Source organism: Bombus vosnesenskii, unplaced genomic scaffold, assembly GCF_011952255.1.
Source record: "Bombus vosnesenskii isolate JDL3184/JDL3185 unplaced genomic scaffold, Bvos_JDL3184-5_v1.1 scf7180000013285, whole genome shotgun sequence".
Taxonomy (NCBI): domain Eukaryota; kingdom Metazoa; phylum Arthropoda; class Insecta; order Hymenoptera; family Apidae; genus Bombus; species Bombus vosnesenskii.
The window spans coordinates 2,177,583-2,196,542 of record NW_022882938.1 but is presented as its reverse complement, the minus strand read 5'-3'; the positions used below and the strand labels follow the sequence as shown (position 1 = coordinate 2,196,542).

The 18,960-nt window shown below is 33.6% G+C and overlaps 5 protein-coding genes across 6 annotated transcripts; 3 read left to right on the top strand and 2 right to left on the bottom strand.

Annotated features, from left to right (window-relative positions):
* Window positions 1–3,099: 3,099 nt before the first annotated feature.
* Window positions 3,100–13,112, top strand: LOC117232181. The gene is made up of 3 exons (XM_033491386.1): window positions 3,100–3,275; window positions 3,341–3,406; window positions 12,673–13,112. The coding sequence occupies exons 1-3, from the start codon at window positions 3,177–3,179 to the stop codon at window positions 12,763–12,765; spliced, it is 258 nt and encodes an 85-aa protein (XP_033347277.1). The 5' UTR covers window positions 3,100–3,176; the 3' UTR covers window positions 12,766–13,112.
* Window positions 3,417–5,188, bottom strand: LOC117232179 (transcriptional regulatory protein LGE1-like). Its single transcript, XM_033491385.1, has 3 exons — window positions 5,177–5,188; window positions 4,404–4,621; window positions 3,417–3,926 (listed from the first exon to the last, which is right to left on the bottom strand). The coding sequence occupies exons 1-3, from the start codon at window positions 5,186–5,188 to the stop codon at window positions 3,764–3,766; spliced, it is 393 nt and encodes a 130-aa protein (XP_033347276.1). The 3' UTR covers window positions 3,417–3,763.
* LOC117232176 (golgin subfamily A member 6-like protein 22) lies at window positions 8,596–12,028 on the top strand. The gene has a single exon (XM_033491381.1). It carries the CDS (start codon window positions 9,049–9,051, stop codon window positions 11,920–11,922), a length of 2,874 nt encoding a protein of 957 aa, XP_033347272.1. The 5' UTR covers window positions 8,596–9,048; the 3' UTR covers window positions 11,923–12,028.
* Window positions 13,113–13,217: 105 nt separating the features above from the next.
* Window positions 13,218–14,419, top strand: LOC117232178 (zinc finger protein 511). The gene is made up of 3 exons (XM_033491384.1): window positions 13,218–13,508; window positions 13,597–13,798; window positions 13,869–14,419. Exons 1-3 carry the CDS (start codon window positions 13,369–13,371, stop codon window positions 14,316–14,318), a joined length of 792 nt encoding a protein of 263 aa, XP_033347275.1. The 5' UTR covers window positions 13,218–13,368; the 3' UTR covers window positions 14,319–14,419.
* Window positions 14,326–17,014, bottom strand: LOC117232177 (hepatic leukemia factor). Of its 2 annotated transcripts, none has more exons than XM_033491383.1 (2): window positions 16,500–17,014; window positions 14,326–15,875 (listed from the first exon to the last, which is right to left on the bottom strand). In XM_033491383.1, the coding sequence occupies exon 2, from the start codon at window positions 15,873–15,875 to the stop codon at window positions 14,949–14,951; it is 927 nt and encodes a 308-aa protein (XP_033347274.1). In that variant the 5' UTR covers window positions 16,500–17,014; the 3' UTR covers window positions 14,326–14,948. The 2 variants fall into 2 exon arrangements, with proteins under 2 accessions (XP_033347274.1, XP_033347273.1); XM_033491382.1 differs by having other exon boundaries at window positions 16,526–17,014.
* Between the last annotated feature and the right edge of the window lie 1,946 nt (window positions 17,015–18,960).

Below are 18,960 nucleotides of genomic sequence, written 5' to 3'. Positions count from 1 at the left end.
TGGGACAACCCGAGGAAATTGAGCCAGACAACCTAGAGAATCCAAGAAAACGAGTTCTACGACGATAATGGGAAGTATGTGTTAAAGGATGGCCAATATAGGACCTCTGTACGTTAAAACGTTACCCGCTGCTGATAAAAGTCAATTATTGCCTCAATTCGCCAATTAACCAAATAATTTTTCTATTGTGTGTATCTTCTGATTAAATTATTATATCGAATCTATTTTATTTTTGTAATTGTTAGGTTTGTAATTGTTCAGATTCTGTGAATCTCTGAAATACTAAATTTTCATTAAATCGAAGAATATTTTTGCATCTTAACCATGTTTTCGAGATATGAGGCTACTGTGTAAAGACTTTAAATCCTTATGTACATGAGCAAGGTATTTTGGGTACTCAACAAGTATTATACGTGTAAATAAATCTAGACCTTTAATATTTCAAACTATTTGTATTAATTTTAGAATAAAAATTTCCAAATGTTTTCAAAAAAAGAATACGAAATTATTAAATGAAATACAGGAATAAATATAGAAATTGTAACGATCAAAATCAGAAAAAATTGATTAAAGAATCATCGTTGTGTCTTCGTCAATTCGTCTATGCTAATTAAATCTTACGCAACGAAACTTCTAATATAATTCAATTAAAAATCAAAGCAACCTGTTCCTACTCGCGAATCATGAACCTGCAATCCACTCTTCTATATCTCTTCTGATCTCTGATCTTTGTTCGCGGTCAAATAACACGTAAACGACTTGCTCCCGTTTTTTGAAAGGGTCTGCGAACGATGGACCAGTTTTCCACCTGATCTGGATCACGATCCATTTTTGTTCGTCAATAGCGTCTCATCCCTTCCAGCGGAACCTGTTTGCTCGCGTGGCGAGAGGTCCTGTCCTCTCCAACAATCTCGCGGATCCTGTTGGGAAACTGGTCCATCAGGAAGGCGATGCTGCCGCCTCTCCGTAACAATGGCCACTGTCCACTGTCTATTGTTGACGAAGGTAAACCGCAAAATGAACCCAGTTAGCCTTTGACTCTTATTCTGAAATCGTTTCGGTCAATTTCCGCTGACAGAAAACTGGTCCACTAGAAGGGGGATGCTGCCGCATCCCTTTGTATTTAATGGTCAGTATCTAGTTAAGAGCAATAAACTCGAACTATAAAACGTAGAGCCGGTTAGCCTTTGCCTCTCTTGTTGGGATAGGATCATCGAAAGCACTCCCCTTTTTTGGGGTTAAGAATAGTGTCCCGTTTGTGGATAAACAATTGAGGAGATATGTGGGAAAGGTGCCCATAAGAGAAGATGATAAATTGAGTAAATTAATCAGCTAAATTTGAATTATTAATTATAATTTCTGTTACGTCGCGTGATTGAAACCGTGCGACGTCCCTCGGTATTGGGTCGTTAAGGGTCCGCTGACCGTTATGTACACCCTCAACAAACCTAAGGCCCTATCATAAATTAAATCTTATTAGCTTGCAGAAACCAGTAATCCTGCAAATATTTTCGGTTTATAGCTGATACTTAAAAGGTCCTTAGGTTTATTGTGCGCTCTTAGAAATTACGGAACAGCTGGTAATTATATAATGGGAAACCCGGATATTTACCTATTGGAAATGTCTGGATTTTTCCATGAACAATGTCACGTGGGTAGGATGCTTACTCCTCCTATCTTCATTCATCAATCAATGGGAATCACCTTTCATAACGAAAAGTGTGAACAACGAATCAGCCCCCTTCGTTGAATAATTACATGCATACCGATCTTTCCTCCGGAAGTATATAAGAGCGGACAGTTCGAATACTCAAACAGTTACAGTACCAGTGAGATCCAATCCAGTTTCGAGTTCTCAGTTCAATTACAAGACCGTTCGAATAGAGTTCAGTACGAATAGAGTTCGAGTTCCAGTTCAGCTCGAATACGCTCAACCCTCAAGACTTCTTCGAAGACCACCTAACTATCCGTACTCAATCTCGGTCTTCAGATCAGTCAACATATCTACCCGGATTCTCTCATATCAGAGCAATCCATTTCTTCGTCACCTATATCTTAAGCAGCGGAGTTACTAACTTGTGTTATTGTACAAAGTTGTTGGAAATACATATTTTATAACACTGTTAATCGCAGCGATATACCACAACAACCACCCCTATTATCTTAACGGAAATCAGGGGATCGATCGATTCGCGGTGTCGATTCTTAGAATCGTAACGGGAATTTACGACCGCCGTTGACGCGCTTCCTCCCGATCGCGTCTCCCCACGATCGATCGAAATTGCAATTTCTCTTAGAGAAGTTTATTATCTATCTGTACGTATGTTTACCTACGCGCCATTTTTCAAAAAGTTTCGAAATTATTAAGGGAAATAGTTAATATGTATAAACGTAAGTATTGTATAATGATGTGTTAAATGAATTATTTCTTATCAGAAATTGAATATTGGAATTGAAGTATTCTTGCAATATAGTACTGCTTCGAATTTTGGTTTGTGTTTAGAGAATATTTCTTTATGTGAATACAGAAAATTATATCATGTCAGGAATTCGTGAAATGACATACACATAGATCGTAGATGTAAAAATGTTTCGGTGTATGTATTTGAAAGTTTTCCCGCCAAAGAAATTTTACCTTCCGATTCTTCAATCCTTTAATCTGCCCCCTAGTGTATTCCATAACAAACTGTAGGAAAGAGCTTCGAAACTGTGTAGAACTCTACTCTGACAACACAAGATAAATGGTTCAAACCGCTCAGATCACGCTTGACAGAATAGCCCTGACTTTAAATGGGGCTAGCAACGAGGTGCTTACTCTGTTTCGATACTTGGTCTGAAATTCAGACATTTCAGAATAGCATCTGTTGTAGATAATACAGATTCCATTCGTGGGATGTATGATAAAGAATAAAAGACACGAAATTTAACAAAAATTCAAGAACATATTTAAGGATGAGGGTAATTAGTAATTGGTGAAAAAAAGAAATTAATTTACATAAAGCAAAATCACGTTAAGATTCTGCGAAAAATCCAATAAAACGTTTGTTGTTTCGCTTGTCTCCAAGCAACACTACGCCGCATATCAGGTGCATACGAAGTGTTGCGACGTACCCAAAGTGTTATGGATTACTAATGCGAAAGTGAAAAAAGTAACACGTTTCCTGTTTCGTTTTGAGATGTACGCAACCAATTCACGACCAGTGTGCAATAATAATTTATCTGAACAACAACAAGTTAAACTACAGAAGATCAAAGAGCTGACGAGAATTCTAAAGGTCGACTGACGCAAAAATTTGAGGATTATTTTACAATTGTATAACACGTACTTCTTGTTCCGCAGGATACAGACAAAAATCTGACTGTTTGCGAAGAAATATTGGCAACTTATATAAGGAAACGACTAAGGGTATGTGCAAAATCATTTCACCCTTCCTTTAATATGAATCATTTATTCTTTTTCACTGATGAACATCTTGGTATTTGTACAAATATATACGATACATAACTTTGAGAATAAAATTGAATAAATGTTGAATGAACTTACGTTTTACATATGTGATGAATATCGAAAGTTGTATGTGTTTTATCTCAGTCTTAGGTTTGTAATACTTAATATAGATATAATTAAAATTCAAGTGTAGCCTGTTGTTTACTCAGTGCAAAAAGTTATATGTGAGATAGTAAGAAAACCTGTGAATAATATTTATAAAATTATAGAAATCCCCTGAACGATTTTCTATCCTTTTTATTTTTTCTTAGTTTACTATCCCTTGTACCAGCCACCGTGGCTGCGATATCCATAACCGTATCCACTATATCCTCCATATCCATGTCCACCGTATCCACTGTACCCACCATATCCACCATATCCACTATATCCGTGACTATAATATAGAGGCCAACTTGGATACCATCCAAAACCATACCTAAAATTGTATTTTGTGAACATCTGCACATACGAATGCCTTACTACCCTCAGAATCAAACTGTTTCAAATATTCTTGTATAACAATCGAACGAAAAGTTCTCATACACTCTAAATATTATATATAGATTGTACATTAGATTAATTCAATAAATAATTGTGCAACTCTTTTTTCAAAATCAGTCTGTACCAGTCATCGATGTTTCCTGGTAAATATTTCTTTAAATTCGATTCGTACACTAAAATCTGTACAATTTTCTGAAAATAAAATAGGAGGAAGCAATTAAATAACTTCATAGCCTATGACTAAGAACCAAATTAAAACATAAAACTCCATAATAGCACAGGAAATTTGTTAAGACAACGCAAAATATTCGACTTCCTCTTACAAAATCAGCAAGAATATCTGAAGTAAGCGGCTATTTTTTCCGCAAAACCTTCCTAGATTCGTCACAATTTCTTACGACAATCTACATACCAGGGCCAGTAACTATATCCTATGTAACTCCACGGATTCCAACCATAACTTCTTTTTGCCACTTTTTTATCCTCAGCTGCATCCTGAGAATTCGGCTCGGCCTGATTGTCAGCAATTATTTTTCCTGACACGTCGCTATCGTCCTTTACTTTTTCAAGTTTGTTGTTTGGGAGCACAGTGGCTGTTCCCAAGGTGAAAATGGTCAAGAATACCAATAACTAAAACGATAATCAAGATTCGTTTGTACGAATGGACTAATATTATTAGTCAAATTTTACAAGTCACAAATCATAGGTTGTTAATAGACTAGGAATTTGTTGTATTTATGAAAAATTTAAAAAGACGTGGGCACTCGTTATAATAATCAATAAATGAAACAAATTTCTGCTGAAGTTCCATCTTTTTAGTTGTATTTGTAAAAACACGAACTTGCTTAAATCTTTATAGTCTGGTAGTATTATTGATTTCTTGTGCATAACAGTAACAAGTTTGATAATAAACTAAATGAACTTTTATGAGTGAGCCGTATTAATTTTAAGTCGTCTGATTATTTTGTTGAACTTAAAATTCTAAAAATGTACGAGAGAAAATTAATAACTTATAATTTGTAACTTGTACCAATTCACTGATATCGTTAGATGGTAAATTACTGTGCGAAAGAGTTCTATTATCACTAAAACACTAATTTCTTACTAGAATTAATCAAGGAACATTGTTTGCTAATTCAATAGACTAAATTCGTGAATATTGGAAACTTTGTCGATTATTCTTACCAGAAGATTCATGTTAAACTTGATTCACAATACGACTGTGTGATCCAAAGAGTGGGCTGTTCTTTTATACCTGATACAGTTCAGAAATTATTTACCGTGTTACATATACCTACTGAATTCTCGATCCACAACTATTTTCTAATGCCTAAATTAGTCTCTGTTACATTTTCCATCTATGGATAATCGCATTTCATAACTAGTTACATACATTGATCATGAATTCATCTAGATCGAACGAAAGCACAAACTCTTTAATGGAAAAGCGAGCATATAATCAAAATCTGGTTTTATTGTTTTGGTCATTGATTAACTGAATTTGATCTAGTATTTTATGGCAAGTATACGTTTCCTTGAAGCAAGTTTTTATATACAGGGTGTGCGATTTTTATCTATTATTGGAAATATCTAGAAAGAAGGGTGGTTAACTGCGATGAAATCGGCTTATGAAATTAGACGTCTGTCGTTAAAAGGTTTCTCTGACTAATTTTGGAAGTTGTTAAAATATTTAAGGAATGTTTCGTTTCGAACTTGTTGAAGATGAATTCTCTTTTCATAATTTTTTAAAGAGCAGACGTTTAATATTTTTGTTGGAATAATTTCGCTTACTATATGATAATTCGAAAATTGATTAACAGAGCAGGAAATACTTCGAATGTCAGCAAGAATATTTTCGATTTCTCTTAGAATATCTCTCAAAATATAATTCGTTATAATCACCAATTAACTAATTTCTTTAATCCATTCGATGAGCTCCAGTTTTAACAATCAATGTCTTCCCATCATAGACATTATCAATGAATCAAATTAAAAATCATAATCAATTAGTACCCAACGCTACTCTCCTATTCCATAGCATATCTTACTTCCGCCGTCTGTATTCAACTACCATAATCACAATCTCTGTTCTCTAAAATAGCACGTATCTCTTTTTCGAAGCTAAAAGTAGCAGCTCGATCTAACATATAATAATCAAGCGCAACCACATCTAAACAGTCACCACATGAATATAGCGTGTGTGCTGACAATTTCACGGCAATTTCGCCGATTGTAAAACACCATACGCAACGCGTCCGAGTAATCCGACCACCCATAATGTTTGCAATCCGGCATTGTTCGCGAAAAAAAAAATCGAGTTAATGAGGTGAACGAAGCTGGGAACGTTCTCAAAAGATGCGTGTAATTTCGCGGAGTTTCGCGTGTCGTGCAATTAGCCAGACAAGGTAATTAAGTAATTAGCTAGACACAGTGTTCGATCGAAGCGTACTCGAAGCGAGTCGACTACCATTCGAGGAGTCCACCGACAGGAACTCGCGTTTATTATATAAAAACCTGAACCTTCTCCCTATTCCTTGTCGCGTTGAAAACTTGTGTCGTTAATATTTTTCTCCTCTTGTCGTAATTGTCCCCTTAAGGAGGTTTTGTCACACCAGTCCAGGAAATCGAACCAGCGACACCGTTTGCCGCTGGACTTTCTCTGGGTGGAGAACAGGTGACATAATCGACATACTTATGAAAGTACAGCTGGTAAATATCTAAACTCGGCTCATTGTCCGGTGACATAATCGGTATCGTTGGTAATATGATCATTGCCCTAACTGATCGTGTGTAATGTGTAAAGGTTCGTTTACTTCTTACGTATTCAAATAACTCCGATTACTCTGAGACGGACATTATCGCATGTAGGTAAATACGATTGTTTAAATAAAAAGGAAACGTTGCAACTGCGAAAATATATCAAAGAGGTGTTGAAACACAAAATGCATTTGTAGCATAAAAGTACTTTTTGCATTTATGGAAAAGATCCGAAGGTATAGAAAATACGCATAGAAGTAAAAATGTTAAAAATATCAGAAATAAGTAAAATAAATTTTTATTTATCTATTTTATTTGTCTATTCATATAATGTAACATAAAAGTAATACGCTATTTCATTTTAAGAAAATAACGGTAAGAAAATTTATCATTCAAGAATGGCTTCAAGATCGATTGCATTCAAACTAATTAGCCTTCGTTAAATTTACTTCAATCTATTTCAATGCTTGTAACCTTTACTCGTACAAGTCATAGAATTGTGCGTTAAATGATTGTACTCGTTATACGCACGTACTAACTGTAAGATTCGACTTGTCAGACTTCTATTTCTGTTCATGTTAGTAATTAGATGTATAATTATCGTAGATGAGAGTAGCATATTTTCCCGCTAGTGACCGTAAATTATTGCGATCAAAAGTGGTATAGTAATCTATTTCATCGTTCAATTTCTCAACCATCAATTAATTTAACCGATTGCTTTTTGAAAAGATCAGTCTCGTACGTAGAAACAGTTTTATTTTCACTTGTTCTGCAGTATCGCTCGATTAACTTGATCTCTATCGATATCCTTAATGAATTGACTTCCCACGTTGTGCAACAATAGCACAATTTTGTGGTAGTATAATCGTCAAGGCAGAAAGTTTCAAAAGAAATTGACTTTTATCGTTTTAATCGTTCAACCAAAATATTTAGATAATCGTTCAACGGTTTTGTACAACTAGGTAGAAATTCTTTAAAAAATGCCTCGTATAGAGCCGCACTGAAATTAGTTACGGTAGAAATTCTTCCAGAAGTATTTGAATAATAATGTATATTCCTCTCGTTCGAAAATATAAAGCGCAATATACCGAATGTGTTTATACAATCTAATGAGTTCCAGTTTCCTGAATAATTTAGCAAAATTGTGGCAAAATTGTAACATTAATAGATATCGACATAGATATAACTATAAAATTGTATCCTTCTTTCAAAATTCCAAATTTCGCATTTCTTCCTATGATATTTTCCAAAAATTTCTATTAGCAACAGAAATATTCTAAATTTTCTAATAACTCTGCAACATAATTTTCCAAAAAAATTCAAAACATCATACGATTACGTTCGATTAATGTAACAATGAAACACATTTATTACATATATTCTTTCTTAATAAAAGGATTAAACTAAAAAGCAAGCAGTCAAACTAGTATGTCCTTTATCATCTACATCCTATTATTAACATATACATATTCTTCAATACAATCCATTAATAAACTTATAAATCCCTTCTTCTAGTAACTAAATACGAGTAGAACAAATTTTTTTCAAATTGAATTCAATTACGATTAAAAGTCGTATTTTTGTTTATTAAAAAACCTCTACTCTGAATCGTTGGCTTGTGTAATTAGATTCCATGGCTATACGTGGAATTAAGCGCGTGACCACATCGAACGTATTGTACGCGTCTTAGCGAACTGTTGTCGTTCGATTTTTTGCAATATCGCGACGTTCTTTTCCCGCGTTATAACGTGCCGCTTCAGTTGTCGCAAATCAACGAGCGGCTCTGTGCAATTGAGGTGAAACTCGACATTTCTTTCCGATGTTATGCAAAAATCCATCCCCGCCAGCTAAAGTTTCGTTTAACGACGCTCGAGCGCGACACTGATCGCACAGTCCTCGTGGAATCTCGAGGCACAAAAGTACTCTTCGTGCCACTTTGTAAAACTTTCTCACACGATGAAACATATCTCTCTATTCTTTACATTTTTCATCAAAATTTGACCGTGAATTGCTTCGATATTTGATCGTGAATCTCTTCAATATTCAATCAAAAATAAGTTTAATCGAAAAAATTGATATTTTCTCGCAAATTAATCTAATATTTAACACAAAATTGTGTCGATAGTTTAACAAAAATTGAAAGAACAGTTCATTGTTAGAAGTATTGCATGAAGGTTATATCATGTGGCAATCAACGATACAAAGAAGACGCCACTGAAGATAACACGATGGTCGCTATCTCGTCATCACTCGGTGCATAAAGTGAAATTTCCCAGCAGAAAGTGTTCAAGCCTACTATAATGAAGCTTAGGAAATTCTACCTCCTATGTTACGTGTGCGTACTGTACACTTTCGTTCAGTCTAAGAAAACAAATTGGGAAAACCAGTCCACGCCAAACCCCTCCTCAGGCTCGCAGGAACCAACAGAATTTTTAAATGTAAATAATCCGCGAGACAAACGGGCATTAGGCCTGATTCTCTCAGGCTTGGCGCAGGTTTTTGGCTACACGGTAAGCCCTGTGCAAATAGCCTCGTTGCCCAATCCTAATTCCGAGTCAGACGAGGCAAGAGCTACTAACAACACTCAAACAAACTCTACTCAATCGACTACATTAGCTCCAAGACAGCGAGAAACGATCAAATTCACGGGTGTGGTGAATTTTAGTAATGGAACAGGTGTATTAACTCAGTTGCAACAATATGAGAATATTTTCCATGGTAATTCATCTTCTACAACCTCCAAACCGCCTTCAACATCATCAACGATGCCACCACAGATTGATCCAAGGAAACAGACTCCTAATCAACCACTACCACCTCCTCTCTTGGTAAAGATCCCTCTACCAGTTATATCGGAGCCTTCCTTACCGACAGTACCTCAACCACCTCTTCCTGAGATTCCTTCTCAATTCATTAATCTATCCTACCCTGAACCGTACATCAGTTCAATTCGCAATGAACAAGGAATGGTGTACAGAAAGAACGTGAGCACTGAAAAAGTGACAATAGAAAATCAGCCAATTTATAATGCAAAGGATATTCAATCGCCACCTCCTCCAATGTTAGTTCAACCGCCAATGATACATGATCCTTCTCCTACATCTCCTTCTTATAATGAAGATCCAAGATGGAAACAAGAGTATGAAGAAAGACTTGCAGAATTGGAGCGTAAACAGGAAGAGCATGCAAAGAGATTGAGGGAACAAGAATGGTACAGAAATCGTCAGAAGGATGATAATTATAGTGGTGAGGAAGATGGTGATTCAAGGAAGCAAATAGATCACGGAGATCAAGATTCTGGATGTAGAGGAAACCAAGAGGAAAGCGATAAAGGAAAACCGTTGAGAGAAGAAGAAGATCAGTCGAGAGAGAGATATGAGAGTGAAGAAAGGATTCGTGAATATCCTACGAATCAAAAACAACCTGCAGAAAGTGAAGAAGAAGAGTATTATAGGAACGATGATGTTTATAAAGAAGACACGCCTCAAACTAGTGAAAATTATACTAGTATACAGTATAGTGAACCACTACCTTTGAGTGAAGATGATGAGGAACGACGACCTGAAGATCTTCGTAACAGTTATGGGGAACCTCTGTACAATCGTGAACTGATTGATGATGGATTTGTGAACTTTTTTGGAAGACTCAAGCAGCCATTGAGCAATATTTATAGCTCGTCTGTGCCTGCTGAATCGGAGGAAGAGGTTTCGAAAGAGGAGGAAGATTCGCGTGGTAATCAGAAAGATGAAAATGAAAGTGATGAAAGGAGCAGAGAAGAAGATGTTCCAGCAAGAAACAAGTATGAAGAATATACTCTGGAGGAAGATACAGATAACAGGAAGAAAGATGAAAAAGGATCTAACGAAGATAATTCTGAGTTACCAATGAAAATTTCCAATAATCAATCGAATGGCGAAAATCGATCTTTTTCCGCCGAAGAACGGGATGTGGCAGATGAATTGGATTTCAGTAAATTTATGCCATTAATTGTTCCTGTTCGGTACCTGAATGCCCCTGAAGAATTAAGAAAGACAAAATTGAAGTCATCGACAAATGAAAAATCAGAGAAAGATAATACTTTAAGAGCAGAAGCCTCAAAAAAAGTCTCGTCCAAAGAGCCAAAGCGATCAAAAAAGGAAAATTTGAAACCGATAATAGGTGTTGCAGAAAGAAAAACAGCGAAAAATCTCCACGAGGGTGAACAAAAGGAAGTGCAAATGTGGCCACCGCCATTCGACTTTATTTTCGATAGTACAATACATACTAACATTGTTCCAAGAAATTCGAACGATAATGACAATATTAAGGTATCGAATAGTCAAGAAAATCGTAGAAAATTTGAATCTTCTAATAAAATGAGGAAAGAAAGACATCGAGAAGAGAAAAGTCAAGTAAAACTTGATAATTCAAATGAAAGACCGTATGACTATTCTGAAAATATTTATGACCAAGGTTTTAAAAAGGAACTCGAATTTAGAACAGTTCCTGGAAAACGACTGATGGTGAATAGGCCTATAAATACTGTGAGTTCAAATAGAACACATTTTGAGACGAAAACCGTGAAATCTAATCAAAATGATAATGATAGAAAAGAAATACCAGATTTTTTAAAGCGTTATAAGTATATTTCAAATAATAATTATAGATTCACAGAACGACCAAATATCGAAATAAAAAATTTTCCAGAGCTGCAGGACCCGAGTTCATTGAATTCTAAGAAATTTGAATCCTCGAAACGCAGTATTGAAAGAAATCAACCATCTTCAAAAAATAAAAAGCAGACAAATGTTAAAAATCGTATAATGCAAGATACTCCAGTTTCTCGACAGAAGTTTGAATCAACGATGTTTCTCAAACCTGGAGAAAATTATAATTTGTTCAATTTTGGTGAACGTGTTTATGATTTCAATTATGGCAGGGGAAACGACAGATTGTCCGGAGTTTTTGACGGGAATAAAAAAATTGGAAACGTAGAAATAATTGGCTTGACCACGCCGCAACAGGACGTGTATCGCTATGACGAAAGTTTAACGAAATTCACCAGTGAACCGGAAAGCAGAAGCGAGAAAGTCGGAGATTACGCGAATGGTGCTACCACTATAAAAATAGTAGCACAAGAACGCATCAATCCGAATGAACCAATTAGTTATGTCGATTATTCTCATATTTTATAACTTGTTATTACTTTCAAGCTAATTGTGCAATATGATCTATTTTCAATACTTCGTTTTTTAGTAATTTAACACGTCGAATTTAGAAATATTTTAAATATAGTAATTAAAGGAATTTAAAAGAATTTTTAAAATATTTATCAGTGTTTTGTTATATGATTCATTTGAAATACTTTTTCACTAATTTCAACATTTGTTACATTATAATATAGTGAAATCAATCATATTTTATGCTTTGTGCTAAATAATTGGAAAATATAATAGGGAAATTGTAAAATGATCCTTTTATCACGTATATATAGTAATTATAATTTAATATATTTACTAAAAATTAACCTACAAATACACATATGTATTTTGTGTATCACACATAATATATAATACTCAAAATAATTTGCCTAACTGAAAATCTCAAGTGTATATTTAAAATTATTTAGAACCCGAAAAAAACATTGATTTTTTAAACTACTCGCATATATATATATACGAGTTAAAATTTATATATATATATACATAAATAATTAATACGTCAAAAGATATTATATGATTTGTTATAGAAATTGCTATAGAAAATGTTAAATACTCAGTTTCGAAATAAAATGTTGTAAGATGAAAAAAAATATTAATTTTTTGGTAATTTGAAAACGATATTATTTCCTTAACCTCTTTTCTATCGTCTTTGTATAACATAATAATTGAGATGAACGTATGGCAATTACAGAAATATTCTATGATATCGCATGTATGTTACAGGACAAGCGACAAGAAATGCAAAGACGCAGTGAATTGGAACACAAAATGACGGAAATTCTCGAAAATTTGAAAACCCGGCTGCTGGTCGAGTAATTCCTATCAAGATGTATACTTATACGTTTTCTGATTTAATTTTGTAATAACTAATGAGTTCACTGCATGAGTATATTATTGAGATTAAGTACCTAAATTATTAATACTGAATTACCGAGTTAGCAACGTGCTATAAGAAATACATAATACGTACAAAGATAAATCACTTACCAACTTTTTGTCCTCCTGTGTTGTAATTCATATCTAGAATGACTAGAACTTATTCACTTAGTTCACTTATCACATAATTGAAACTATATCACTAATTTATTCGATTTTATTTAAGGAAATTGTAATTTTAATTTACGACGTGCAGGGGACGACATTTGATACAATGAAACTGAAATTTTGCTTTCGATAATCGAAATATGTAGAATTATCGAACGAAATTATCGAACTGAATTATCGAGATGAATCACCAAGTTCCATTCAAATATTGCGCCATTAGAGTGCAATGCTGTCGTTGTGTTGTTACTATGTTAAAACTGTTTGGTGGTTTAAAGAATAAATTATTGAACAAAAATACAACGTATAACATTAAATAATTAAATATTGCAGATTGTAATATCTTTTTTAAAATTTGACAATTAGAATATTACAAGGATGGAGAAATTCTTACAAAATATAGGCGTAGGGTTAAGATCTATTGATGATCCATTTTTCGAAGATTCATACAGAATTTGCAAGATTTTTCAACGAAAAGGTGTTACTGTTGAGGATGATGAAGAACTATGTCATGATATGTAAATAAAGATTTCTTTTATATAAACATTTATCATTGTGCATAACCTACAAATAACTGATTTTAATAAAATAATTTATCAATTTCAGTATAAAAGAATTCTCTTGTTACATTACTGGTTGTAAAGCAACATTCAATAAATTAATTGATTTTGAGATGCACTACAATAGCAATCATCGATATGTTTGTGCAGAATGCAACAAATGTCTACCAAATCCTAGATTCTTAGATATTCATATTCAAGAAACCCATGATAGCTTTTTCCAAGTTTTATCAACGAAACAGCCAATGGTATTTATAATCATTTTATTTCAATATACTGTATATCATACTGTTTGTTAATATTAATAATATCTTTTAGTATCAATGTTATGTTTCTGAGTGTGATTTAAAATTTAATACTTCATTTGAAAGAAGAGATCATTGTGTTAGCGTGCACAAATATCCAAAGAATTTTAGATTTGATAATACTCCACATTGCGTAAGAGATAAATCAAAAGATAAAATGGATATTGATGAACCAGAGCCAAAGCGGAAGGAATCCAAGTCAAGAAAAATTCAGTTAAATAAAAATCAAAAATCTAAAATGTTTATAGCTACAGCAAAAACTACAACCTCGACAAATGTCATTATCTGTGAAAGTCAATTAAACGCTTCAAATAATAATGCAGGAGCTACTTCGCTACTTTTTATCCCTAGGCAAGTACATAAATCATATTCAAAAATACTTACTAAAAATCAATCTGGTGAAAAAGATGTGCTTGAAACAGGATGTATGATGGACTTGGCTAATACATTACCAAATACATAGTTGAAAATAATGTATAACTTTGGTTTAATGTTTTTTTTATCATAAATATAATTTAAATATCATAACAATCTTTGTATGTACAATGAACCTTAGAAAATTTATTTCATTATGCCACGTATCTCCTATCTTATCCTCTCTTCTATTTACATATCTGCACTTTTAGTCTTGTTGCTTAATATATAAATAAACCTCTAAGTTATTTATTCCGAGTCGCTTACTACATATAGAATACCTTTTGCAATAAATTGTATATAAAAAAATTTTGGGCAAAGTTATCAGACATCCTACCTAGCACAATTGTCATTATCTTGGAAATGGCATTATAACAGTAAGCATATTTATATAATATAAAATATATAAAATGTATATTTGTATACTTATATTCCTTCTAAATCCTTACACTATTTGTTATATATTTGTTGTATATATGACTGTATATATTGTCGAAATAATATTTCTGTTGCTATATATCAAATACTAAAGGCGAAATCTAGGCGAATTTAAACTATTAAATTATGCTAACGATTACAGAAAACACGATACTTATAGCATATTAGACAAATTTTGTGCAGACTCTTCGCATATTTTTTTTTTTTTTTTTTTATTATTGACGACTAATATAAAAGTAGCCTAGGTCAAATAAGCCATTAACTTGGCTGTTTCGTTTTTAAGTACTGAAAGTTCATATTTAAGTCTCTTATTTTCGTGTTCTAAAAAAGCTGCCCTGATAGCAATCTCATCTTCCTTGGCTCTTCGTGCGTCCCTAGAGCGTTTTGCGGCTTCGTTATTCTTTCTTCTTCTTTCTCTATAAGCTGCATCTTTCTCATCAACAGTGCTCGTTGGCACAGGACTTTTCGTGACTTTTCTCATCTTTGTTATCATGCCTTCGTTCGATTGTTTCATCGTTTCCAGCATTCGCTTTCGAAACTCCGAATAAGCTTCGCTGGATTCTAGATCGTACACTAATTCGGTTCCTCCTATAGTGAGCGATAATGGATCTTTTGGATAAGCCTTAAACGGTCTTGTATTTTTTGCAATATCTATAGGCAAATTGTATAACGAATTTTTGTTAGAATCTGCAACCAACGTGGTGGGGGGGCTAAAAAATTGCTTTGAATTAATAGTTTCATTATTTGGATTCAATAATGTTGACAATATAGTAGGAATGAATGGAATCGAAATGTCCATTGGCGAAGTGGAAAAACCACCATTTTGCAATGGCGCGTCCGTAAGATTGTGAGCTGGCTCGTGTTCAATTTTTTTCGATGATTCACATTCGGAAGGTGGCGTTATCATAAATTTTCGAACCTCCAAAGGACTCCTTTCAGTTTTTGAAGAACGCTCAACTTGATTTTGTTGCGTTGTGTTTGTTTCGAGTGAGTTTGAATGTAAACTGAAATTTTCTGACTCCTTCGAGATTGTTGCTTTCTTAAAAGACAAGTCTAGTATCGAGTCAGAAGATTGCATGCTAGTATCTTCGTTAGAAGTGCATTCTTTTGCTTGTACATTATCCACCACCGTTTGGAAAAAGGGATTCATTCTGCAGTTTATCATCATCTAAAACGAAAAGTTTGAATGAAAAGAAAAAAACATTTCTGTGAACGTTTTTCATGCAAATGCAAATACTTGTTTGTTATGTTTTGAAAAGTATTGTATATTTACTGGTTATCCTCCGAGCGTTTTAAAAATGAAAATAATAATAAATAGATAATGATATAAATGGATACTTTTTAACTTTCAATTCTTTCAGTTCTCCAAATATGTATCAATTATACATTACTACACGTGGCAGTCACAAAAATGAAATGTGTAGCGGTTAAATAGAGATTCACGTGCTCGAATTAATGATAACAATCTTTTGAAAACGTGGGAAACTAACGGGAAGCGAGTGTAACAAATTATATCTCGATATTTTGAGGAGTAAGAATATTACGTTAATGAAGTCAAAACATTAATTTGTAGTTAAATAACATTTGTTATTTCGACGTGTTCCAAGATAAATCAGCCAATATTTACATTATACGAAATCGAAGTATAATTTGTCTAACGAGGAATACAGTTAATTTGACGAGAAATCGAAATATAGACAACGTGTCGTCGAATAGACATTAGTGTATCCGTTAATTACGAAAGTTTGGAATTCTTTTATGTTTATCAATTAACATAGAACATGTGTCTTACTTAATAGTTAATCCGAGGTCACGCACCGGTCACTAATGTATCACAACAATATCACTCTATCGTAGTTCCAAATCGTGCACGTTTTCTTGAAGATCTTCACGCAGTAATTATTCGAAACCAAAATAGTTTTTTAACGAATTTCCAGAATCGATTTTTTTGGAAAATGTGCTCTCACGACGGTTCTTCAAAACCGTTTAGAACGAGAGGGGGTGCAGTTTCGCTTATATAGTGCCCAACCCTTGTAAGAACTTGGGGTAGGAGAGAATCCCTTAGAAAATGGTAGGGAACGACAATCCTGGTGACCACAATGCTGGGGTCTGACTGGCACGCGTTCGCCACTACCTAATCCCGAAATGTTTATAGGACGACACGTTCACATGATTACGACTACGTAATCGCGTACGTAAGAAAATGAGTTGGGTTATCTATGATCGAGTAATTGATTGTATATGTATTTTGTTGGGCTTATATCTTGTAATAAAAGGATCTTACAAGGGAATTTATTTTTATAGTAATTGGATTTATTAATTATTTATTCATTTTTTTTAGATTTGTTAGTTATTTCTTCATTTTGTTGTTCATGTATTAACCTATTTCCTGATTATTTCTTAGTACTTCTATTACCTCTATTATACCTTGTTATCTTTCTATTTCTTTCTATTATAAATCTTCTGTCGTTCAAAACCAATTCATACAATGAAAATCACGCATTAAATATATTTAAAAAAGAAAAACACTTCTACATTAAAAAAAAAAGAAATTAAGGTGAGGATTAATCGAACTTTAAATACAAAAATTACATAAGTCTTCCTTCAAATAAGTAAATCTTCTTTCGTTTATTACGTCGAGTTAACCAGTATAATCCTGGAAAGTACTGGACATCCTATAAAATCAAAAGTTATGTCGATATTTACGACACTTTTGTAATTAGTTACCACCCTACCTGCCGTTGCCTGTCGTTGTACACAAAACAAATTACAGCGGTAAGTATTCGGAATAGGAATGGAACCTCGTTAAATTAATCCAGGCACTGAATTAGCTCTTACCTAACGAGGATTTTGGAAACTCCAAGTACCAATTGAACCTTTTCTCTCAAATCCTGTATGACGTCAGGGACCATATTCTGTTTCTAACAACTAGTTCGTCAAAGGGTTAAGTGTTTCGACGATCGGTATCTGTAAGGGTGACCCTCAACTGGCAGACCTGAGGCATCTTTTCGTGTAATGCTTACCCGTACAAATAGTGTGTATAGAATTACTATGCATAACCCTTTCGTGAGCCTTTCCTTGACTATTTTCCGTAATATTTTGTAGTGATTTTTGTTTCTGCTTTGTACTGCATGATTTATGATCGCTACTACTGAAAGAAAATCGCGGAATTTGCATAAAGTACTCATAAATTAACTGGTGAAAGTGTTGCGACTAAGAGAAATTTGCTCGAAATTTGTGTGTCAAAGAAAAATGAGGAAAAGGTCTGTACTTGACGATGATTGTTTTTTATATGTGATGGATTTCTTTGGTCCTGGTGGCTCGTTAGGATTGGACAACATATGGCAATTTTCAGAGCGTGTCACCGGAAGATGAACCTACTCTTTTCTTCGATTCGTGTTGATTAATGGTTCAGTTTTATGGCTGACTATGTAAGTTCATTAGTTAATCGTTACTTCAATTTTCATTTGAGCCTCCCGTAGCGTTTCTTTCTTTGATGGATTTCACTGTCTCTTAGGTAGAACGGGATTCTTTGAGAATAGCATCGAGAGAATCGTTGAGGAAATCTGTTGGAAATTTAATGTCTTTTAATATTTTTAATTTACACATATTGTCATAAGACTAACTGAGCTCTACTTAAGACGATGAACATAAACATTTACAGTATGTCATTGAAAATTACTTAACTTTAAAAATTACTTAAGTTTATATCATACTAAAAAGTGATTGGATTGCACAAATTATATTTCTGGCAAGAATTTATTACAAAACTATAATGATTAATTTCATTTTTTGTAAATTCATATTTAAGGCTCTACAATGCCATATGACTTGAAAGTTATACTTTTTTCATTCATATTTCATATTTAACAAACCTTCATTCCTTCGATTGTCACTATATCATTTTACTCTTCTTCATTGCACTATTGTATTGCTTATTATTGTACTATCCTATCTATTGATAATAATTATTACCTTCTATCTTAATCATTAGAATAAGAAATTTCTCTAAAAATAAATAATTTACCTCCTTTATAAGAAAATGGCATAAATAATTGTAAGTTCCAAAGTAAGTTGTAACATAATCATCTTTTTTTTTTCGTTTTTTAATATGTAGAATAGATCAGCATGCATTGTAAGCTTGTCAATTGTTTTTGAAAGATTTCTCTGCTCTCTTTTCTTCCGAATTCCCAAGAAAATTCATAGAAATTCGAGTGTGAGAAAAATAGGGAAAAGATGATGGACAACGAAGG